We start from the raw sequence: 26,500 nt of genomic DNA, 5'->3' as shown, positions 1-26,500 counted from the left end.
TCCCCCCTCTCTCCCCCTCCCTCTCTCTCTCCCCCTCTCTCCCCCCCCCCTCTCATCTCTCTCTCTCTCTCTCTCTCTCTCTCTCTCTCTCTCTCTCTCTCTCTCTCTCTCTCTCTCTCTCTCTCTCTCTCTCTCTATCCATCCATTACTCTGTCTGTCTCTGCAAACTATAATTATATGCTCTTATAATGGGATGTAATAATACATAATAATGTTGACACAAAAGTATGCAGATCCTTCTATACAATACACACAACATTGTCTGGGACTAACAAAGTGATCTCATATTAAGTAATGTCATGTTCAAATCACTAAAACACAAGACACTGTCTAATGATGGTGTGACCTCCACTGTTCAATCTTCCAGTCCAGAGAATACAGTCTGTATTAGTGATAGCAGCACCTTTGACCCCAGCCTAGAGGAAGCCTTTATGACCATTATGGTCATTAAATACCAACCACTCCTACATACCATCTCAGAGCTGGGCTAATAGGTGCAGACTATTTGTTTTAATATTTGGCAGCCTAGGACATTATACCCACAGACTGGTTGTTAGAGGGTTTCAACAACTAGGACATTATACCCACAGACTGGTTGTTAAAGGGTTTCAACAACTAGAACATTATACCCACAGACTGGTTGTTAGAGGGTTTCAACAACTAGGACATTATACCCACAGACTGGTTGTTAGAGGGGTTCAACAACTAGGACATTATGCCCACAGACTGGTTGTTAGAGGGTTTCAACAACTAGGACATTATACCCACAGACTGGTTGTTAGAGGGTTTCAACAACTAGGACATTATACCCACAGACTGGTTGTTAGAGGGTTTCAACAACTAGGACATTATACCCACAGACTGGTTGTTAGAGGGTTTCAACAACTAGGAATGCCCCAAAAGGAGGCAAAAAGGCTGGCAAAGTATCTGTTCTATCTGTCTCTGCTATAAATTGGCAGCCACCATATATGCCGGAGACACTGTTACTTTTACCCATAGAGTGCTGAGTGACATGCCTATTGTATCATGAAGACATGCCATGATGTTGTGAATGTAACTGTAGTTTCAGTCTCAACCAATCTTTTCTCCACTCGGCTGGGCACATGGAAACCGTTTATGACGCGTTTCAAATGCTGGGTGGGTTTCCCATTCATTAAAATGTGTCTTGTTGCACCTGCCCTTATCAACCTGCTGATTGCTACGACACCCCTCCTCCCCTCAAGGTGAACGCCCACAACAGGCCAAAGACACACAGGCAGAATGTCTCCTTCAGTAACCTTAAAGGGTAAGACCACTTTTGTTGAGGTTTGGGTTGTGTAGTTACCTTGCCATGATGTAACTCCAAATGTGGACAAGAAATAAAAAATAATTGCTCCAGTGATTAGAAATTGATAATTCGAAATATGCTCCTCATTGACTTACATTGTACACTAAAACGGCTCTCAAAGTCACTCTTTTAGTACGTAAACAAACACAAACAAAGTTGATTCAGACAATATAGAGCATCACCAAAACTCATGTGGTTTAATTTTTTCATAAAAATGTTAACCTCCTGTTGATTTTACTATTTGAAGAACTGGATCCGGATCCACGGATCCAGTCCGGGTTTTCTTCCTAATAAAATGGACAAATCAACAGGAAGTTAACGTTATTATGAAAAAATAAAACCACATGAGTTTTGGTGATGCTCTATATTGTCTGAATCAACTTTGTTTGTGTTTGTTTACGTACTAAAAGAGTGACTTTGAGAGCCGTTTTAGTGTACAATGTAAGTCAATGAGGAGCATATTTCGAATTATCAATTTCTAATCACTGGAGCAATTATTTTTTATTTCTTGTCCACATTTGGAGTTACATCATGGCAAGGTAACTACACAACCCAAACCTCAACAAAAGTGGTCTTACCCTTTAAGGCCTGTTCATAATCATACTCCACTTTTAGGTGATGAGGTGACCACCGTTTGGGTGATCACCTTATCACCTAAAAGTGGAGTATGACTAAATGGTAAATGGTGCATTTATATAGAGCCTTTATCCAAGGCGCTTTACATAGATGGTGCATTACATTCACTCTCTCTCACACACACACACACACACACACACACACACACACACACACACACACACACACACACACACACACACACACACACACACACACACACACACACACACACACACACACACACACACACACACGAAAAACCATGCAAGGCACCAACCTGCACATTGGGAGCAATTGACCATATGCACACCGCGGCCATGTTGCCATATAAGTTAATGGCAGGGTAGTAACTAGATGCAGTTTCCCATTGACAGCCCAGACATCCAAACAGAAAAGTCCTATCTGATTGTATTACACAACGTCAAACTCACCAACATTGCAGCTGTACAAAAAAGCTTGAATTATCCTCTTTCAATCTGCAATGTGTTTGTTTCATAAAACTCCACTGTAGACATGTTATGAGCTATACTTTCTGTCAAGTGTTGGAGTTTGGGAGTGCTCGTTGGATACCACTCAACGGCCCATGCGTACCACCTGGTTTGAATTTGCACATAATGCAGGAGGCAGCAGGATGTTGCTTTGCTGAAAGCGAGCGCTTCCAAACTCTGATGGCAAGATGGCCACCGTCTGCAAAAGGTCTACTAGGAGTTCAGAGTGTCACTAAAGACCCTTTACTGCTCCTATAATACTGGTATGCTCTCCTTATATTAATGTGGACATCAATTCATGGTTAACGTGTGTGTGTGTGTGTGTGTGTGTGTGTGTGTGTGTGTGTGTGTGTGTGTGTGTGTGTGTGTGTGTGTGTGTGTGTGTGTGTGGCACATTGTAAAAACAATGTGATAAGAATGAAGGATCCGATATGACTCTGACATTTATTACATTGAGTTTACTGTAAACCATGTGACCACAGCAGAGGAAGGCGGTCGTTTACTGCTTTGAGTCTGTCTGTCTGTCTGTCTGTCTGTCTCTCTCTCCCAATAGGTCTCTCTCTCCTCTCTCTGTCTATATCCATCCAATACTCTCTCTCTCTCTCTCTCTCTCTCTCTCTCTCTCTCTCTCTCTCTCTCTCTCTCTCTCTCTCTCTCTCTCTCTCTCTCTCTCTCTCTCTCTCTCTCTCTACTAACTATAATTATATGCGCTTATAATGGGATGTAATAATACATAATAATGTTGACACAAAGTATGCAAATCCTTCTATACAATACACACAACATTGTCTGGGACTAACAAAGTGATCTCATATTAAGTAATGTCATGTTCAACTTACTAAAACACAAGACACTGTCTAATGATGGTGTGACCTCACTGTTCAATCTTCCAGTCCAGAGAAGTGTCTGTATTAGAGATAGCAGAACCTTTGACCCCAGCCTAGAGGAAGCCTTTATGACCATATATGGTCATTAAATACCAACCACTCCTACATACCATCTCAGAGCTGGGCTAATAGGTGCAGACTATTTGTTTTTAATATTTGGCAGCCTAGGACATTATACCCACAGACTGGTTGTTAGAGGGTTTCAAGAACTTGGGATGCCCCAAAAGGAGGCAAAAAGGCTGGCAAAGTATTGTGCTGTCTCTGCTATATTATATATTCAATCTTTATTACAGACTCGTGGTCCAGATCACATACAGAGGAACAAAATACAGTAAATAATAAAACAAATTAAAAATAGAAAAATTAAAATATACATATATACATACAGTACATAGACAGTGCATATGCTCACAGGCAGTTTCGCCAATGTCTCCAAATCATGGAAGAGAACCTATTAGAGCTCTTCACAGGGTTGGTTAACAACCTGATGACACAGTTGTCAGACTCCTCTAGTCGACACATTAATTTGTACATCAAGTTTCTTAGAAGGGCTTGAAAGGTAGGAACCCCCATGTTCACAAACAGCTGACTGGCACGGTGCCATCTTGGTACCCTCACTAGTAATCGTAATGCATCATTATATGCAACCTTAAGTTTATGCATGCTACTCACCTTGTAGTTACTCCACAGGTGAGCAGTATACAACGGTGTACAGAAAGCTTTAAACAGTGATACCTTAACATCCGAAGAGCAATTATGACATTTCCTCATTAAAATGTTTGCCTGGGCATACAGTTTGCACCTTTGTCTATGAATGGCAGCCACCATATATGTCGGAGACACTGTTACTTTTACCCATAGAGTGCTGAGTGACATGTCTATTGTATCATGAAGACATATGCCATGATGTGGTGAATGTAACTGTAGTCGCAGACAGACTAAAACAATCTTTTCTCCACTTGGCTGGGCACATTTCTGACGTGTTTCAAATAATCAACTGTCCAGACTTCAAACTGCTGTTGGGTTGGTTTCCATTTATTAAAATGTGTCTTGTTGCACCTGCCCTTATCAACCTGCTGATTGCCCCGACACCCCTCCTCCCCTCAAGGTGAACGCCCACAACAGGCCAAAGACACACAGGCAGAATGTCTCCTTCAGTAACCTTAACCCCTGAGAAATTCTTTAAAAAAATGTTTTTTCTGAAAACCCCATGTTTCTATGTCAGTGGTTCTCAAACTATTTCCCCCAAAATGACATGTATTTGGCCGCCGACCCCCATCTGAAAATATGTTGTTCCAGTGACACCCCAGAAGCAAAGATTTCAGTTAAAAACATTCGCTCTGAAAGAATATATTCAAAGATTTGCGGTCACATATTCACGATTTCTCAAAAATAGCAGACCTACAAGTTCGTAGCGCGGCACTTGGTGCCGCGCTATGAGCTTGTAGATCTGCTATTTTTCAATAGCTAAAGTGTAACATAATGCTTAACACCAAGAGGGGTTCCCGCCCAGAATGGGTTAAATTAAAGTATAATCCGTTCGTTCATTCTGCAAATCTCTTCTGAATCATTTTCATTCTGGAAAAAAAACAAAAACCTATGTTTCTATATCAGTGGTTAGAATAAAAAAGTCTGCACACCAATTTCAGCTCCCATTCTTTACTTAGAAAGGTCGTATCAAAGACAAGGTGATTGTCTTTGTTCCGGCACCCAGCCTACAGGTAATTGGATTGAATTGCGTGTCTTTTGGCTGTTTGTCTAGCCAAAGTGAGTGGTTCTCAGACTATTTCATGTCAAGGACCACAAAAATTACATGTTTGGCCGCCGACCCCCCCCCCCCCCCCCCCCATCTGAAAATATGTTGTTTCAGGGACCCCCCCCCCCCCCATCCCCACCAGAAGCAAAGATATGAGTTAAAAAATGTTCACTGTGAAAGAATATATTTTCAAGGATTTGTGCCACATTTTCACAATAAACTAAAATCTAGATCTAGATAGCGTAGCACTGAGTGCCACGCTACGAGCTTCTAGATCTAGAAGCTCGTAGCGTGGCACTCAGTGCTACGCTATGAGCTTGTATATCTGCTATTTATCAATAGCTAAAGTATAAGATAATGGTTAAAGTGGTTTTAAAGCTAAGGTGACACAGATGCGTTCCAGGTCTTAACGGGTTAAGGCCTGTTCATACTCCACTTTTAGGTGATGAGGTGACCACCGTTTGGGTGGTCACCTTATCACCTAAAACTGGACTTCTAAAATGTGTCTTGTTGCACCTGCCCTTATCAACCTGCTGATGACCCTCCTCCCCTCAAGGTGAACGCCCACAACAGGCCAAAGACACACAGGCAGAATGGCTCCTTCAGTATAAGGCCTGTTCATACTCCACACCACCTAAAACTGGAGTATGAATAAAATGGTAAATGGTGCATTTATATAGCGCATTTATCCAAGGCGCTTCACATAGATTACCTCAACCTCAAACCCTAACCTAACCCTAACAGCAAGCACAGGAGCAGCTCATGTCCGACCGTTGTTTCCGCATGTCGGTCCGTTGGTGTGTCTAATCTACGTGTGCATCCCCATCGGGAGCAGAGCAATTGACCATCTGCACACCGTGGCCATCTTGCCTTATAAGATAATGGCAGGGTTGTATGTAGATGCAATTTCCCATTGACAGCCCATACCCAAACAGAAACGTCCGATCTGATGGACAGCCCACTCTATCTGCAATGTGTTTGCTTCACAAAAATCCACTGTAGACATGGTATGATCTACGTACTTTCTGTCCTTGCAGGTGATTATTTTTAAGTGTTGGAGTTTGGAAGCGCTCGTTGGATACCACTCAACGGCCCTGCGTACCACCTGGTTTGAATTTGCACATAATGCAGGAGGCAGCAGGATGTTGCTTTGCTGAAAGCGAGCGCTTCCAAACTCTGATGGCAAGATGGCCGCCGTCTGCAAAAGGTCTACTAGGAGTTCAGAGTGTCACTAAAGACCCTTTACTGCTCCTATAATACTGGTGTCCTCGTATGCCCTCCTTAATGTGGACATAAATAAATGGTTAACGTCTGTGTGTGTGTGTGTGTGTGTGTGTGTGTGTGTGTGTGTGTGCGTGTGCGTGTGCGGTAGCCTGGTTAATAAACCAGACCGAATCAGCCGTTGGCAAAAAAAAATGCCTACCAGCGGATTACGGTCTGGCGAGGCTCAGTAGCACGCCTCTTTCCTACAAGCGAGAACAGGTCGGACCAATCGGGACACGGTATGCAATATGGGCGGGCTTTGGTACAGTGACGTTCAATGCTTGAGACTTTTGACTGACAGTAGCTCTGACCAATTGCGTCAAAGAGAAAATGTTTGAACCCGCCCCCCGGGAAATGAAATCCAAGTGGAGCCAGCCCAGACTAATATACCGCGACAGTGTTGTGTGATATTAGTCTGGCTTATTAGCCAGGCTACGTGTGCGGCACATTGTAAAAATGTGATAAAGTATGAAGGATCAGATATGACTCTGATATTTATTACAGTGACTCACTCAGTCTCCACAGCAGTTTACTGTAAACCATGTGACCACAGTGTAAACCATGTGACCACAGTGTAACCATGTGACCACAGTGTAACCATGTGACCACAGTGTAACCATGTGACCACAGTGTAAACCATGTGACCACAGTGTAACCATGTGACCACAGTGTAAACCATGTGACCACAGTGTAACCATGTGACCTCAGTGTAAACCATGTGACCACAGTGTAACCATGTGACCACAGTGTAAACCATGTGACCTCAGTGTAACCATGTGACCTCAGTGTAAACCATGTGACCACAGTGTAACCATGTGACCACAGTGTAAACCATGTGACCTCAGTGTAACCATGTGACCACAGTGTAAACCATGTGACCACAGTGTAACCATGTGACCTCAGTGTAAACCATGTGACCACAGTGTAACCATGTGACCTCAGTGTAAACCATGTGACCACAGTGTAACCATGTGACCACAGTGTAAACCATGTGACCACAGTGTAACCATGTGACCAGTGTAACCATGTGACCACAGGCCACAGGAAGATGGTCGTTTGCTGCTTTGAGTGTTCCTTCCTTTCTCTCTCTCTCTGTCCCTGATTTAGATTGATTGATTGATTGATTGATTGAATAGTTTAATAGACAGAAATGTAAACTGTAACAGAGTACAGTCAAACACTTGGTCTAAAAGGATAGCACAAGTAAAAGGCCCTGCAGTCTTGTTTCCATTCGGGTCCTATGTATTCAATTCATAAACATGACATGAAAAATAACAAGAGGGGTGATTATTTCCTCTATGCCTTTGGCCTGCTGAAATGATGATGGTCCGTCTGTCTGTCTCTCTCCTTCCATCCATCTCTCCCAATACAATAGGTCTCTCTCCATCCTCTCTCTCTCTGTGTGTGTGTGTGTGTGTGTGTGTGTGTGTGTGTGTGTGTGTGTGTGTGTGTGTGTGTGTGTGTGTGTGTGTGTGTGTGTGTGTGTGTGTGTGTGTGTGTGTGTGTGTGTGTGTGTGTGTGTGTGTCAGCAAACATTGACTGTTTTCTGGTGTATTTTGACTGTAGGTTTCATGAAGAGCAAAGATGAGTCAGTGTGAGGAGAGAGAGGAGGAGGGAGCTGACAAACATCACATCCACAGAGCAGAGCCTCCATCTGTGTCTATGAAGAGTCATGAATCTGGACCTCCAGATAAGTATGTCAATCCTCCTATACAATATGCACAACACTATAATACAACAACCTGATCTCATGCTAAGTTACATGAATGACAAAACAAACCACACACACACTTTTTGATTGATTGATTGAAAATCTTAGTATCAGTTTGTAGAATGGACATTTCAAAGAAAGTACAGGTCAATACAAAATCTGATATGTACAATATACACAACACAACAACAACAACATATTATTATTGTATACCAAGTACCAACACAATGCAATGTGAACATATACTTATATCAGACATGAATACATAAATATGAGCGCACGCACACACACACATTACCACTACCCCTGAGTCACTGCCCCTCACATTACCACTACCCCTGAGTCACTGCCCCTCACATTACCACTACCCCTGAGTCACTGCCCCTCACATTACCACTACCCCTGAGTCACTGCCCCTCACATTACCACTACCCCTGAGTCACTGCCCCTCACATTACCTCTACCCCTGAGTCACTGCCCCTCACATTACCACTACCCCTGAGTCACTGCCCCTCACATTACCTCAACCCCTGAGTCACTGCCCCTCACATTACCACTACCCCTGAGTCACTGCCCCTCACATTACCACTACCCCTGAGTCACTGCCCCTCACATTACCTCTACCCCTGAGTCACTGCCCCTCACATTACCACTACCCCTGAGTCACTGCCCCTCACATTACCACTCTACCCCTGATTCACTGCCCCTCACATTACCACTCTACCCCTGAATCACTGCCCCTCACATTACCACTACCCCTGAGTCACTGCCCCTCACATTACCACTACCCCTGAGTCACTGCCCGTCACATTACCAACTCTACCCCTGAGTCACTGCCCCTCACATTACCAACTCTACCCCTGAGTCACTGCCCCTCACATTACCACTACTGCCCGTCACATTACCAACTCTACCCCTGAGTCACTGCCCCTCACATTACCAACTCTACCCCTGAGTCACTGCCCCTCACATTACCAACTCTACTCCTGAGTCACTGCCCCTCACATTACCAACTGTACCCCTGAGTCACTGCCCCTCACATTACCAACTCTACCCCTGAGTCACTGCCCCTCACATTACCAACTCTACCCCTGAGGCACTGCCCCTCACAATACCAACTCTACCCCTGAGTCACTGCCCCTCACATTACCAACTCTACCCCTGAGGCACTGCCCCTCACAATACCAACTCTACCCCTGAGTCACTGCCCCTCACATTACCAACTCTACCCCTGAGTCACTTCCCCTCACATTACCAACTCTACCCCTGAGTCACTGCCCCTCACAATACCAACTCTACCCCTGAGGCACTGCCCCTCACAATACCAACTCTACCCCTGAGTCACTGCCCCTCACATTACCAACTCTACCCCTGAGTCACTGCCCCTCACATTACCAACTCTACCCCTGAGTCACTGCCCCTCACATTACCACTCTACCCCTGAGTCACTGCCCCTCACATTACCCCTGAGTCACTGCCCCTCACATTACCTCTACCCCTGAGTCACTGCCCCTCACATTACCTCTACCCCTGAGTCACTGCCCCTCACATTACCTCTACCCCTGAGTCACTGCCCCTCACATTACCACTACCCCTGAGTCACTGCCCCTCACATTACCGCTACCCCTGAGTCACTGCCCCTCACATTACCACTACCCCTGAGTCACTGCCCCTCACATTACCACTACCCCTGAGTCACTGCCCCTCACATTTAGCCTGGTTAATAAACCAGACCGAATCAGCCGTTGGCAAAAAAAAATTGCCTACCAGTGGATTACGGTCTGGCGAGGCTCAGTAGCACGCCTCTTTCCTACAACCGAGAACACGTCGGACCAATCGGGACACGGTATGCAATATGGGCGGGCTTTGGTACAGTGACGTTCAATGCTTGAGACTTTTGACTGACAGTAGCTCTGACCAATTGCGTCAAAGAGAAAATGTTTGAACCCGCCCCCCGGGAAATGAAATCCAAGTGGAGCCAGCCCAGACTAATATACCGCGACAGTGTTGTGTGATATTAGTCTGGCTTATTAGCCAGGCTACCTCACATTACCTCTACCCCTGAGTCACTGCCCCTCACATTACCACTACCCCTGAGTCACTGCCCATCACATTACCTCTACCCCTGAGTCACTGCCCCTCACATTACCACTACCCCTGAGTCACTGCCCCTCACATTACCAACTCTACCCCTGAGTCACTGTCCCTCACATTACCACTACCCCTGAGTCACTGCCCCTCACATTACCACTACCCCTGAGTCACTGCCCCTCACATTACCACTACCCCTGAGTCACTGCCCCTCACATTACCAACTCTACCCCTGAGTCACTGTCCCTCACATTGCCACTACCCCTGAGTCACTGCCCCTCACATTACCACTACCCCTGAGTCACTGCCCCTCACATTACCAACTCTACCCCTGAGTCACTGCCCCTCACATTACCACTACCCCTGAGTCACTGCCCCTCGCATTACCAACTCTACCCCTGAGTCACTGCCCCTCAACTTACCACTCTACCCCTGAGTCACTGCCCCTCACATTACCAACTCTACCCCTGAGTCACTGCCCCTCACATTACCTCTACCCCTGAGTCACTGCCCCTCACATTACCACTACCCCTGAGTCACTGCCCCTCACATTACCTCTACCCCTGAGTCACTGCCCCTCACATTACCTCTACCCCTGAGTCACTGCCCCTCACATTACCACTACCCCTGAGTCACTGCCCCTCACATTACCACTACCCCTGAGTCACTGCCCCTCACATTACCAACTCTACCCCTGAGTCACTGCCCCTCACATTACCAACTCTACCCCTGAGTCACTGTCCCAGACTAATATACCGCGACAGTGTTGTGTGATATTAGTCTGGCTTATTAGCCAGGCTACCTCACATTACCTCTACCCCTGAGTCACTGCCCCTCACATTACCACTACCCCTGAGTCACTGCCCATCACATTACCTCTACCCCTGAGTCACTGCCCCTAACATTACCACTACCCCTGAGTCACTGTCCCTCACATTACCACTACCCCTGAGTCACTGCCCCTCACATTACCACTACCCCTGAGTCACTGCCCCTCACATTACCACTACCCCTGAGTCACTGCCCCTCACATTACCAACTCTACCCCTGAGTCACTGTCCCTCACATTGCCACTACCCCTGAGTCACTGCCCCTCACATTACCACTACCCCTGAGTCACTGCCCCTCACATTACCAACTCTACCCCTGAGTCACTGCCCCTCACATTACCACTACCCCTGAGTCACTGCCCCTCGCATTACCAACTCTACCCCTGAGTCACTGCCCCTCAACTTACCACTCTACCCCTGAGTCACTGCCCCTCACATTACCAACTCTACCCCTGAGTCACTGCCCCTCACATTACCTCTACCCCTGAGTCACTGCCCCTCACATTACCACTACCCCTGAGTCACTGCCCCTCACATTACCTCTACCCCTGAGTCACTGCCCCTCACATTACCACTACCCCTGAGTCACTGCCCCTCACATTACCACTACCCCTGAGTCACTGCCCCTCACATTACCTCTACCCCTGAGTCACTGCCCCTCACATTACCAACTCTACCCCTGAGTCACTGCCCCTCACATTACCACTACCCCTGAGTCACTGCCCCTCACATTACAACTCTACCCCTGAGTCACTGCCCCTCACATTACCACTACCCCTGAGTCACTGCCCCTCACATTACCACTCTACCCCTGATTCACTGCCCCTCACATTACCACTCTACCCCTGAATCACTGCCCCTCACATTACCACTACCCCTGAGTCACTGCCCCTCACATTACCACTACCCCTGAGTCACTGCCCGTCACATTACCAACTCTCCCCCTGAGTCACTGCCCCTCACATTACCAACTCTACCCCTGAGTCACTGCCCCTCACATTACCACTACCCCTGAGTCACTGCCCGTCACATTACCAACTCTACCCCTGAGTCACTGCCCCTCACATTACCAACTCTACCCCTGAGTCACTGCCCCTCACATTACCAACTCTACTCCTGAGTCACTGCCCCTCACATTACCAACTCTACCCCTGAGTCACTGCCCCTCACATTACCAACTCTACCCCTGAGTCACTGCCCCTCACATTACCAACTCTACCCCTGAGGCACTGCCCCTCACAATACCAACTCTACCCCTGAGTCACTGCCCCTCACATTACCAACTCTACCCCTGAGGCACTGCCCCTCACAATACCAACTCTACCCCTGAGTCACTGCCCCTCACATTACCAACTCTACCCCTGAGTCACTTCCCCTCACATTACCAACTCTACCCCTGAGTCACTGCCCCTCACAATACCAACTCTACCCCTGAGGCACTGCCCCTCACATTACCACTACCCCTGAGTCACTGCCCCTCACATTACCTCTACCCCTGAGTCACTGCCCCTCACATTACCACTACCCCTGAGTCACTGCCCCTCACATTACCACTACCCCTGAGTCACTGCCCCTCACATTACCACTACCCCTGAGTCACTGCCCCTCACATTACCAACTCTACCCCTGAGTCACTGTCCCTCACATTGCCACTACCCCTGAGTCACTGCCCCTCACATTACCACTACCCCTGAGTCACTGCCCCTCGCATTACCAACTCTACCCCTGAGTCACTGCCCCTCAACTTACCACTCTACCCCTGAGTCACTGCCCCTCACATTACCAACTCTACCCCTGAGTCACTGCCCCTCACATTACCTCTACCCCTGAGTCACTGCCCCTCACATTACCACTACCCCTGAGTCACTGCCCCTCACATTACCTCTACCCCTGAGTCACTGCCCCTCACATTACCTCTACCCCTGAGTCACTGCCCCTCACATTACCACTACCCCTGAGTCACTGCCCCTCACATTACCACTACCCCTGAGTCACTGCCCCTCACATTACCAACTCTACCCCTGAGTCACTGCCCCTCACATTACCAACTCTACCCCTGAGTCACTGTCCCAGACTAATATACCGCGACAGTGTTGTGTGATATTAGTCTGGCTTATTAGCCAGGCTACCTCACATTACCTCTACCCCTGAGTCACTGCCCCTCACATTACCACTACCCCTGAGTCACTGCCCATCACATTACCTCTACCCCTGAGTCACTGCCCCTCACATTACCACTACCCCTGAGTCACTGCCCCTCACATTACCAACTCTACCCCTGAGTCACTGCCCCTCACATTACCACTACCCCTGAGTCACTGTCCCTCACATTACCACTACCCCTGAGTCACTGCCCCTCACATTACCACTACCCCTGAGTCACTGCCCCTCACATTACCACTACCCCTGAGTCACTGCCCCTCACATTACCAACTCTACCCCTGAGTCACTGTCCCTCACATTGCCACTACCCCTGAGTCACTGCCCCTCACATTACCACTACCCCTGAGTCACTGCCCCTCACATTACCAACTCTACCCCTGAGTCACTGCCCCTCACATTACCACTACCCCTGAGTCACTGCCCCTCGCATCACCAACTCTACCCCTGAGTCACTGCCCCTCACATTACCAACTCTACCCCTGAGTCACTGCCCCTCACATTACCAACTCTACCCCTGAGTCACTGTCCCTCACATTACCACTCTACCCCTGAGTCACTGCCCCTCACATTACCTCTACCCCTGAGTCACTGCCCCTCACATTACCTCTACCCCTGAGTCACTGCCCCTCACATTACCACTACCCCTGAGTCACTGCCCCTCACATTACCACTACCCCTGAGTCACTTCCCCTCACATTTAGCCTGGTTAATAAACCAGACCGAATCAGCCGTTGGCAAAAAAAAATTGCCTACCAGTGGATTACGGTCTGGCGAGGCTCAGTAGCACGCCTCTTTCCTACAACCGAGAACAGGTCGGACCAATCGGGACACGGTATGCAATATGGGCGGGCTTTGGTACAGTGACGTTCAATGCTTGAGACTTTTGACTGACAGTAGCTCTGACCAATTGCGTCAAAGAGAAAATGTTTGAACCCGCCCCCCGGGAAATGAAATCCAAGTGGAGCCAGCCCAGACTAATATACCGCGACAGTGTTGTGTGATATTAGTCTGGCTTATTAGCCAGGCTACCTCACATTACCTCTACCCCTGAGTCACTGCCCCTCACATTACCACTACCCCTGAGTCACTGCCCATCACATTACCTCTACCCCTGAGTCACTGCCCCTCACATTACCACTACCCCTGAGTCACTGCCCCTCACATTACCAACTCTACCCCTGAGTCACTGCCCCTCACATTACCACTACCCCTGAGTCACTGTCCCTCACATTACCACTACCCCTGAGTCACTGCCCCTCACATTACCACTACCCCTGAGTCACTGCCCCTCACATTACCACTACCCCTGAGTCACTGCCCCTCACATTACCAACTCTACCCCTGAGTCACTGTCCCTCACATTGCCACTACCCCTGAGTCACTGCCCCTCACATTACCACTACCCCTGAGTCACTGCCCCTCACATTACCACTACCCCTGAGTCACTGCCCCTCGCATTACCAACTCTACCCCTGAGTCACTGCCCCTCAACTTACCACTCTACCCCTGAGTCACTGCCCCTCACATTACCAACTCTACCCCTGAGTCACTGCCCCTCACATTACCTCTACCCCTGAGTCACTGCCCCTCACATTACCACTACCCCTGAGTCACTGCCCCTCACATTACCTCTACCCCTGAGTCACTGCCCCTCACATTACCTCTACCCCTGAGTCACTGCCCCTCACATTACCACTACCCCTGAGTCACTGCCCCTCACATTACCACTACCCCTGAGTCACTGCCCCTCACATTACCAACTCTACCCCTGAGTCACTGCCCCTCACATTACCAACTCTACCCCTGAGTCACTGTCCCAGACTAATATACCGCGACAGTGTTGTGTGATATTAGTCTGGCTTATTAGCCAGGCTACCTCACATTACCTCTACCCCTGAGTCACTGCCCCTCACATTACCACTACCCCTGAGTCACTGCCCATCACATTACCTCTACCCCTGAGTCACTGCCCCTCACATTACCACTACCCCTGAGTCACTGCCCCTCACATTACCAACTCTACCCCTGAGTCACTGCCCCTCACATTACCACTACCCCTGAGTCACTGTCCCTCACATTACCACTACCCCTGAGTCACTGCCCCTCACATTACCACTACCCCTGAGTCACTGCCCCTCACATTACCACTACCCCTGAGTCACTGCCCCTCACATTACCAACTCTACCCCTGAGTCACTGTCCCTCACATTGCCACTACCCCTGAGTCACTGCCCCTCACATTACCACTACCCCTGAGTCACTGCCCCTCACATTACCAACTCTACCCCTGAGTCACTGCCCCTCACATTACCACTACCCCTGAGTCACTGCCCCTCGCATTACCAACTCTACCCCTGAGTCACTGCCCCTCAACTTACCACTCTACCCCTGAGTCACTGCCCCTCACATTACCAACTCTACCCCTGAGTCACTGCCCCTCACATTACCAACTCTACCCCTGAGTCACTGCCCCTCACATTACCACTACCCCTGAGTCACTGCCCCTCACATTACCTCTACCCCTGAGTCACTGCCCCTCACATTACCTCTACCCCTGAGTCACTGCCCCTCACATTACCACTACCCCTGAGTCACTGCCCCTCACATTACCACTACCCCTGAGTCACTGCCCCTCACATTACCACTACCCCTGAGTCACTGCCCCTCACATTACCAACTCTACCCCTGAGTCACTGCCCCTCACATTACCAACTCTACCCCTGAGTCACTGTCCCTCACATTACCACTCTACCCCTGAGTCACTGCCCCTCACATTACCACTACCCCTGAGTCACTGCCCATCACATTACCACTACCCCTGAGTCACTGCCCATCACATTACCACTACCCCTGAGTCACTGCCCATCACATTACCACTACCCCTGAGTCACTGCCCATCACATTACCACTACCCCTGAGTCACTGCCCATCACATTACCAGCACACACTACTCGTGACAACTGACAGGTGTCTATTCTTTCTCTGACAGCCGGTGGGTAGTTCTCTACCAGGTCAGCACAGCATAAAAATGAATGAACAAACAAATGAACGAAAGAACGAATGAATGAACGAACGGACAAATGAAAGGCAGGTTGAAGGCGACACCTTGGATTTCAGAAAACGAAACAGACATATTAAATGAATAAATGATTATGTCCCTCTCCCAACAGAAGCCATGTGTTGCCGGGCAGGGTAGTGGGGCCGAGGATCAGCGCTCTCATCAAGCAACTCACCACAGCCGAGAAGAGTGCAGAAGTAGCAACATTCTCCTCCGCAAGGCTTCATGGAGAGGCCCCTCTTCCCTTCACTCGGTGAGTCAGGCAGTCTTGCTATTGGCCAGTGTTCAATTCCTCTGGTATGTGAAGCTGGATGTGACCAGCTTGTATTGTATTGTATTACGGACTCTTTCACACAATGACCAACTCTTTCAGGCTCTTTCACAACAGTTTGTGATCCAAAGGACAAACATAGGAGGATTGACATACGTGTTCACCACAGACCAGAGTCTCCAACAGCCAGCTGTGTGTCTATGAAGAGTGACTGGTCTAATGATCCTCCTCTCAACTTCAGTAATGAACCTGTACCTCCACACACACAGTATGTGAATACTCACTATATACAACACTAGAATAACATAAATAGAAAATAAGTCATATCTATATCTTATATTCAAATTGCCTAGTGGGTGGACAGACAGACAGTGGACGTCACGCACACATAACATGCAGACCTTGGAGGAGCACTGTTGTTGCGATCCACATAATAATAATAATAATAATAAATATAGCTGCAAGCAGCGATAAGGCGGGACCAAGAAAGAAGACGATACGCAATAAGAACAATATGCACAAATAAGACTGACGAGCTGAGTTGTCAGTACCCGGATTTGAATGAACAACCTTGTGGTCCAAAGGCAAGAGCTCTACTGACTGAGCTATCCGGTTTTTTCATTGTAAACAGTAACATCATTCAGTGTATTTGGCATACTATTTGTATTAGTATGTGTGTCCTCGTTTTGGGCATGTCATTATCCATTTCTACAGTGTGTGTGTGCTGTTCATGTGTTCACGTACAAACTTATCTTAAAGTGGGATTTCAGATAATGGTCCATAGATTGTGTGTAGAACATTTCACACAAGTTGCTCAAAAATCAGGGCAGAAAATCAGGTATAAGCTTTTTTCAAACTGCTCAAAATGGTGAAAAATCTGAGGGCGGAGCTTACTTGTCAAAGTGACAGATGTGTTCCCCATGAGTCAAGGGACATGTGGAAACAAGTGCACTTTTGGCCAAACGAGGCATGAGTTACGACTGTTCAAAGGTTTCATTTTCAAAATATTGCTATTGCGCCCCCCTTTGGCCTTCGTGACTTCTTGGTCCCTTAATAATATGCACAAGAAACATGGATGACTAAACTTGAGAAAAAGACCATGGAATTGTGACAGGGTCGACTTTTTATAGTGGGAGGCAGATAAGGGTTCTTGAAGACTCAGATTTGAACCCATGGGTTCAAATCTGAGGGGGGGGGGGGGGGGGGGGGGGGGGGAGTTCAGAGTTCCGGGTCGGCTCGCCAGGTCTGGGTACCAGAACCATCCATGCAAGGGAATCCTTTCAGGACACAAACAACCTGAACTGAAAGGCCAGGTGTCCAAATCAGTCTTTGTTTCAAAATCACTGTTGTACAACATCAAATAATCTATCAATTCATGAGTAAAGAACCTGATTTGATCAGGATCAAGTTCTTTATACATGTTTCTCACTAAACAAATCAGTTTCTAGCATTGTTACGGCCCTTTAAAGGTGTAGTGAAACGGAAATGGTGGACATTTATTGTGAAGTTTCAAGTTGAAACACCGCTATGAAGTTTCTGAACCAATCAGAGCGTTGCATCCCTTCAGGGGATGGGACGGTAGCTAGGGGCCGTAGCTATGCTGCTGCTATGCTACGCAGGACAGCGTGTGGATGTTTGTTTACAAATCAGATAGTCGTCCAGCTTTACCTGTTTACTCTTATGTGGCTTATTTCTACCCTATAATGTTTTCAGATACATTTTTTAGCGTGATGATTAAGTTGAAACCGAGTAATACACTCCCTGGATGTTATCTTGAATGGGAATAAAAACGGAAGATGTTTGTAATCAGTAGCAGCTGTGCAGCCTGTGCTGGACGGATGCGGAGATATGGGGAATTAAACGGGTGAGCTTCATTTTTATTGGCTTTTATCGATGTGGGCCTCGACACGTCATCACGCAGCACGTTTTCGTTTTCAGGAAGTAATAAAAAATATATTTTTATGGACGTTTGATATAAAAACACACAAAAATGAGAATTTTCTCGTTTTTTTGGCATCCATTGTTAGGTATGCCCATATGATGACCACGGATATGGTCTAAAAGTGTGAAAAACTTATTTTTCATTTCACTACACCTTTAAACTTGGCTCAACCAAGGGCTAACATAAAAGGACACAATGTCAGATCAAAAGTTTACAAAGATATTACACATTTATTTAAAATCCTGCATTGCAAAACAGGGACTGATGGACAAGAATACTTACGAACAGCCCATCTGAAACTTAACTAATAACAGCAACAAAAAGGGAACACAACAGTTCAGTTTGGGTGTTTGGGAGACAATGAGCTGCTGGCCACAGGTCCACTTATATAGCCTGCAACTAATCAAGAACAGCTGACTAAGGGTGTGGCAGCCAGAACTCTCAGGTGATTGACAGGTGAGGCACTTTAGACCAGCAGAGGTCAGCAAAGCCACAGGCACTACAACAGAACAAAGTAAAGACAAAACTTCACAAAACGGCAATTTTCATTGGCTCATAAAACCTTCATTCTTTCACTTAAAAAAACGTACTATACTTTCCCATGTCCATATAGGTCCAAAGTTCACGTGTAGAAGTTTTCGTGCATTTTGATCAAAGATCCTGAGAGGAGATGCATTTTAATTGATTTTCATATAATTCAAAATGGCGGGTGATCTAGAGGTCAGAGGTCAAAAGTAACAGCACAGAACTTGTTCGGCATGAGGAGACGCATACAATTTACAATTTTACAATTTAGGCATTTAGCAGACGCTCTTAATCCAGAGCGACTTACATTAAGCAATAACAAAAGCATGGCATACATCACATATATAAAAAGTAGTTATCATGAATCATGCGTAAACTAAGAACGTAACAGTGGAGTATCTATGTAAACTATACATACTATACTATATCATATATTATACATGTGTACTATAAAGTGCTATGACTACATAAAGTGCAATTCTAGAGCTGTCTACGTAACAAGCTATAAGTCTGTTTAAAATACTATCTAAGTCTACATAATGTGCTATCTAAGGGGCTAGGCTAGGGCAAGTGCTACGGGCCATGGTGGAGTCTGAAGAGGTGGGTTTTCAGACTACGGCGGAAGATTGGGAGTGAGGCTGCAGTTCTGACTGTGATGGGAAGTGCATTCCATAGTTTTGGAGCCAGAAGGGAGAAGAGTTTGGGACGTGTGGAGCGTTGTCCCGGCGTTTTTAGTGAAGGTACCTCCAGCTTCCCTGCGTTGGCTGATCTGAGTGCGCGGGAGGGTTTGTAGGGTACGATCATACTTGTGAGATATGGGGGGCCATGCCTTTGGTTGCTTTGAATGCCAGCATCAGAGTTTTGTATTCTGTGCGGGCAGCGACCGGGAGCCAATGGAGGGAGCGGAGAAGGGGGGTGACGTGTGAGAATTTTGGCTGGTTGAAGACCAAGCGGGCTGCGGCATTTTGGATCAGTTGGAGGGGCTTAAGTGCACATGCCGGCAGGCCAGTAAGGAGGGAGTTACAATAGTCAAGTTTTGACAAGACTGTTGTCTGGATTAGGAGCTGGGCTGACTCGTGAGGAACGGTCTAATTCGTCGTATGTTGTAGAGTGTAAACCTACAGGATCTAGTGACAGCTGTGATGTGTGTTTTGAACGAGAGCTGACTGTCCAGGACAACACCAAGGTTCCTGGCTGTCGGGACAGACTTTACCAGGGCGTTGTCTACGGAGATAGTTAGCTCCCGCATAGGGCAGGACTTAGCTGGGAAGAACAGAAGCTGAGTCTTGTCTGGGTTCAGCTTGAGGTGGTTGGAAGACATCCACTGTGAGATGTCGGCCAGGCATGCAGTGATGCGCTCTTCTTCCTGGGTGGCAGAGGGGGGGAAGGATAGAAACAGTTGTGTGTCATCGGCATAGCAGTGATAGGATATATTGTGAGCCGAGATGATGGTGCCAAGGGATTTAGTGTACAGTGAGAAGAGGAGGGCACCAAGTACAGATCCCTGTGGGACCCCAGTTTGGAGGGTGCGGGGGAATGATAGCAAACCTTTCCAAGAAACCTGGTAAGTCCGGTCAGAGAGGTAGGAGGAGAACCACTTCAGCGCCGTCCCGCCGATGCCTAGATCAGCTAGGGTGCCTAGGAGCAGCTGGTGGTTCACCAGTCAAACCAGTCAAATGCCGCCGATAGGTCTAGGAGAATCAGGACTGCGGAGTGGGAAGCAGCCTGGGCAGCATGTAGTGCTTCTGTGACTGCGAGGAGTGCAGTTTCCGTGGAGTGTGCCTTCTTGAATCCTGACTGGTTGGGATCCAGCAGGTTGTTCTGTGAGAGATGGAGAGAAAGCTGGTTAGAGACAAGAAAGGAAAGGAGTGATACCGGTCTGTAGTTCTTGACATCTGAGGGGTCAAGAGTTGGTTTTTTGAGGAGTGGTGATACCCTGGCTGACTTGAAGGCAGATGGGACGCAGCCTGAGGTTACTGAGGTGTTGATAATGGAGGTGATGAAGGGGAGCAGGTCAGGTGCGATGGTCTGGAAGATTGGAGACGGGGCGGGGTCGAGAGGACAGGTGGTAGGTCTAGTGGATGTGACTAGTTTCAGGACCTCGTCTGGGGATAGAGGAGAGAAGGAGGACATGCATGGTATGTTATGGTTATGGTTATGTGTGTCGAGGTTTCATTGCCAACGGTCAAAAGGTTCATGAGCTACGCGTGGTCAAAGTTTGCATTTTCAATATAGCGCCACCCTTTGGCCAATGGTTGTGGGCTTCGCATCCTCACCGTTTGGCATGGCCCTCTACCATATCTCCAAATTTCGTGAAAACCGACTGCACAGTTCAGCCAGAACTGCTATTTTTGGCGGAAGAAAATAAACTACAATTCCAAAAAAGGACCAAGTCCTTTCAGGACTGCTTGGTCCTTTAATAATAATAATAATAATAATAATATATACAGGCATAATGACGCACTCCATTTCTGCCATTTACATTATTTCATCGCTAGTGTTAGTTGTGTCGCTACATTTCCAATGAGTGTTACTAATACATCAGAATCAGAATATTTGTCATTGTACAGAACAACAAAATTGAGCAGCAATCCAGCTCAGTGCATTTAAAGACATACAATACTCTATATAAGTAAAGACACATTAAAACATATTCCACAAAGTTCATAAAAGAAAAGAAACATAATAATTGTAGTAATATATTTGTCTATGATTCCAGAAGTCTTCACCACTTCTCAGTGATAGGGTTAAAAATCACACCCGTGTGAACTGAGTGGTGTAAGGTCTTATATAGACTGATCAGCTGTGGTCTGACGTAATGTCAGACGTAATGAAATCACACCCGTGTGAACTGGGTGACCATAGTAACCATGCTCATTTTTTTTGGTACAGACAGACAGACGGACAGACAGACACGTAAACTAACAAAGCCAGTTGTAGGAGTGGTTTACACCACTCAAAAATACAAGAACATTTGTTAAAAGCTATGTCAGGGTCTGTGAATGAATTGTCCGTTTTCAAGTCAGAATTTGATCTCACAAAAACCATTGTTCTGTTATTTAAATCCTTTAAAATGGCAAATTACTACACCACCAGCTTTAGACTTTCTGTGCATTCTAAAGAGGTTCTAGCCATTTAAGGCAATATCTGAATCTTGGGTTTTTTAAGACAAAGACATCAGGAGAGTCCTCATTAATCAGTACCTTTGCATAGTCAAGTTTCGGATGCATACATGCAGTCTGAAGATCAATACATTTTATATCTGTAGTGGGAACAGCTGAAATATTTTGGAGATATACATTTATATTTACTCATTGTAAAGCCCTTAGGCCTTGAAATGAGGCAGTCACCTTAAAGCAAGTCATTAATATTACAGGTATATCAGATACATAAATGTCACAAGGCATTCATACTGTAGCCACTGAGGGTGAATCATGGGTAATGTGTCCATCTGACCACCAGGGGGTATATATCACAATGACAGACTCTTTCACAGCAGTTTGTGATACAAAAGACAAATGTATGAGGATTGACATTCTTTGTATGTTACAATATAATATTCTTCTTATGATTCCAGAAGTGTTCACCACAGACCAGAGTCTCCAACAGCCAGCTGTGTGTCTATGAAGAGTGACTGGTCTAATGATCCTCCTCTCAACTTCAGTAATGAACCTGTACCTCCACGCAGAGAGTATGTGAATCCTCCTGTAATATACACACTATAGACGCCTTAACAGACAACGTCACACTGATAGGAAACAACATGCGCGCGCATAAAGGCAGCAGAAGAACCCTTCCTCTCATAAGATGCAATGGAAAAGTTCTAACTGCACTCACGTGTAAAAAATGCCCCATCAAACTTTCAGATGCTGTTTTTATCCCAGTGTGGAGGAAGAATGATTAGGATTTTTATTGTGATCTCTCGACCTTGAAATATATAATCCATGGTTTCTGTTGTGTTTGAACAATAATAGCAATTCAAAACAGTTGTCCTCAAAACCACACCTCCAGTCGCTGTTATAAGAACGGGAGGTGCACTCATGATCACGGCAGCAGAGCCTGTTTGTGCACGGCTGCACACACACCTGCAGTCCAAGTATAATTTATGCTTCGTCCCGCGATGGTGTCGCGCACGCAGACCTCTACGCTCACAACAGTCGCATCTGCGATGCGAGCTTGTATATCAGCTGTTCTCTGTGCGCAATACTGTTGGGCTTTGAAGTATAAATGTCTCCTATAGGGTGGATGGATTGAAACCAGCGCTCCCAAAAACAACAGGTTTGGAGATCTGTTGGGAATTGATTACATGAAACAGTCAGCCGTGTTCCCAGTCCCAATGTTTGTAAACAAATAATTGGTCTATGACCAGTGTTGTACCCGAACGCGTTCAAAGAACGATCGTTCACAAACTCGTTCATATTTCGGGTGAACGTAAACTGAACGTACTGTATTTCTGCTTGATGAACGTCATTGTGAACGCGTCAATGTGAATACGTTCACACACGCATTTCTGCCGTGTGTGAACGTCACTTTCTCACATTCAACTTCGTTCAAGAGTGAGTGTTTCCATAGAGCCTTCCAGGCGAAATCCCAGCGATAAAACACACCCTAAACATGCCTAATATCTTGTGGAAAACCAACCAATAAATCCTTATCCGACACAAATTAACTAATCTTTCTCAGCCGTCGCTGGAGCGCGCATCGCCCACTCATGCACGCAGCACGCAGACAGACACTGTCCCAACTCCCAACACAAACACTGAGGAAACTTGTTGTTGTTTGATTAAACATAATGTGCCACGAAAAATAGCTTCCTATAGCTTAGTTGGTTATTTTTGCACCGAGGAGGTACGTGTCCTGGTCCATAATATCGCCACGAATGGACAACAAAAGACATCTCTCTTCCACAGTGAGTGAAGCACAGTGATGCCTGATTTATTCTTCGTCGTACTTGTGTTCCGTGCTGAAAGTAGCTGATCTACAAGCTCACAACGTGTCGTGTCCGCGGCGCGTTGTGAGCTTGTAGATCAGATATTTTCAGCATGCAGAGATATGCAGGCTCTGAGAACATTCAGAAACGTTTTCCTTCACAATAAAAGCATGCAGCTTTCACAAGTGTGCCCATAAAGACAAGGAAAATAATTAAGAATTCGGTGGCATTTCACATTGCAAAAGAGCAATTTTTGTAAAATGTAAAAAAATAAAATAAAATGATAAGGAATTCATTTGGATAATGGTAATGGAGATATTGTAAAAGTTGTCACTTTATTAATCCCAAAGTTGTTTTTTTAAGATTTGGACTTCATTTGGAATAAAGTCTGTGGTTTTATATGGCTATGGGCTGTGGCAATAAGAAAAAAAAGGGAAAAAAAGAGTGTATATCCTGCCTTAATTTCTTTTCTTAACCGTGGCGTACACCATTGTCCACGTGAGATTTATCAAGTGATCCTATACAGCTGGTCCTAGCGTTCATTTGCTCGGATATTTGATAAATGTCGCAGCTGAAACAGACCGTCATTTAAATAACACACCCTTAACACTTAGACCGCTACCATTTATTGAAAAATTAGGATCTAATTCATGCCAAATTTTTTTTAATTTGAGCTCTTATTTTGAAAAGCCGCCATTTCCGCTCCACAAACAGTAGTCTTAACACAGCGAACGCTAATCGCGTATCAATACGTTATCAATTAATCAAACGTCCGGTGCGAACCACGTATCCATACGTTCTAATCACTTTTTACCCACCCGGACAATGAAGAACCATCCCCCTGTCATTGCTGCTTAGTCCCGCTCACGTGATCAGAAAAAACCCCTGAAAACAGGAGGGCGGGCCGCTTTACGTGTAGAAGCCAGTGTAAAATGGATGCGCCCATGCCGATCTAGTCGGTGTGTGAAAAGAATCAAATTTCACCTAACCTCGCCTCACCAGGCTTTCCTCCACCCAGAGCCTCCACCTATTGGCTTTCACCCAACACTATAATACTCGATTCCCCCCTCCCCTCCTGTTTCTCCTGCAGGAGGAGGGCCTTGCGAGACGAGGGCTCTGTGTCTCGGAAAAAAACATGATGAACGGAACGCTGTTACGCTGCCTACACATGATCTGCACCAGATCGGCATTGCTTGCATAACGTCTGCAACACACATGGACAGATGCATGTTTCCTTCTTCATACTGTAGCGACCAAACGATCCCCGAGCCTACAATACTACGAACTAACAAACGAACTACAGTATCGAGAGGGGCCGCCATGACAACAGACAGTCTACCGTTGGGGGATCACGTATCGCCATGCAGAGCCGTCATAATCGGAGATCGCTCGGACGTGTGATTGTAACGCTTTTTTATTCATTATAATTGTAGTGATAAGACCGCAATGAACGCGTCGGGGACGTAATCGACCCGGGTGTAATGTATAACGAACTTTTCCGCGTCCTAAACCGTGGTGTTGTCACTGTTGTGATCTGTGGAAGTCATTTTTTCCTTGTCGTCGACAGCACAGCCGGGCTTAGCACCTCTCTGGAAGCTTTTTTTTCCTCCATCGCCCCCAATAAAGCTGCATGTCCAGGCATGTTCCCCTATACTAGCTTGAAAAACAAAATCAGCTGATGATGACAACGCGTCTCACCGTTATACTATAGTTCTGAACCGAACGGTGGAATGGGACTTTTTATAGCTGTACGGATCAAGACGTTTGCTGCCCAATGTGCCCATGACCCCCCCCCCCCCCCCCCCCAAATGTTACTGCGATCAAGACAATGAAAGCAGTGAGATAGATTAGGCGAGGCGAGGCAATCATAGATGTTTATATATATCTATGGAGGCAATCATCATCATTTTGCGCGGTGCAACTGTAGAGAACAGTTGCACCGCTCACTTCACAGGGGTGTGATTTTTATTATTACAGTAGAAGTTTACAGACCAAACTGTAAATAAAAGGTTTACATGACTTTCTGCCTCAGTCCGTATATAGCGAGCTGTATTGAATAAGCAGAGAACAGAATATGGGACAGAGTTGCACCACTCACTTCACATGGGTGTGATTTTTATTATTACTACAGTAGAAGTTTTTTTCTTATGAAAGCAGAGAGTCTTCTTTTTCATACGGTATATAGTATTTATATGTCGCTATAGGCCTTATTTTGTGAATATTGAGGAGTTCACGTCCATGTCTTCTCTGAAGTTATCTGGTGGGCACAAGCTGCATTCAATAACCAATTACTGTCTAACTGTAGATGGGATCAATGTATACTGTTTTCCTCGTAAAAGTACACATTCAGGGCTTTCATTCGGTGTATAGGATGTATAGGATATTTATTGGGTTCAATTTTATATCTGCCTGTCAATGTCTCTGACTTTAAACCATCCATAACTCTGCTCGCTGTTCAAGATAACCACTTCCAGGCAAATGCAGGTGTTGCAAAAAGGTCAATATCTCCAGAATGGAACATGGTAAAATCAAAATGTATTTTTTAAATTGAAGTGGACAAGTTCAGCTTTCTTTTGATGTATGCGTGTGATTCTCGCTATAAGAGAACATTTTGCTGTGGGCCCCCGAACAAGGCCTTTG

At 46.3% G+C, this 26,500-nt stretch overlaps 1 protein-coding gene and 1 long non-coding RNA gene across 2 annotated transcripts in view; one reads left to right on the top strand and one right to left on the bottom strand.

Annotated features, from left to right (window-relative positions):
* Positions 1-26,500, bottom strand: part of LOC306938919 — a 134,045-nt gene that overhangs the window by 25,829 nt on the left and 81,716 nt on the right. The gene's annotated exons all lie outside the window — the stretch shown is intronic.
* The window catches only part of LOC306938666 (NACHT, LRR and PYD domains-containing protein 3-like), a gene marked incomplete at its 5' end in the record, with an annotated part of 98,349 nt that continues 79,772 nt past the window's right edge, over positions 7,924-26,500 (top strand). Inside the window, 2 exons of the mRNA XM_079522933.1 lie at positions 7,924-8,033; positions 16,305-16,445. Of these exons, the coding sequence (XP_079379059.1) occupies positions 7,924-8,033; positions 16,305-16,445 (251 nt within the window). The remainder of the gene's footprint in view (positions 8,034-16,304; positions 16,446-26,500) is intronic.

The sequence above is a fragment of the Electrona antarctica genome (genome assembly GCF_951216825.1).
Source record: "Electrona antarctica genome assembly, chromosome: 15".
Taxonomy (NCBI): Eukaryota; Metazoa; Chordata; class Actinopteri; order Myctophiformes; family Myctophidae; genus Electrona; species Electrona antarctica.
Note: the sequence above shows the minus strand (reverse complement) of the source record. Positions and strands in the feature narration are given on the sequence as shown.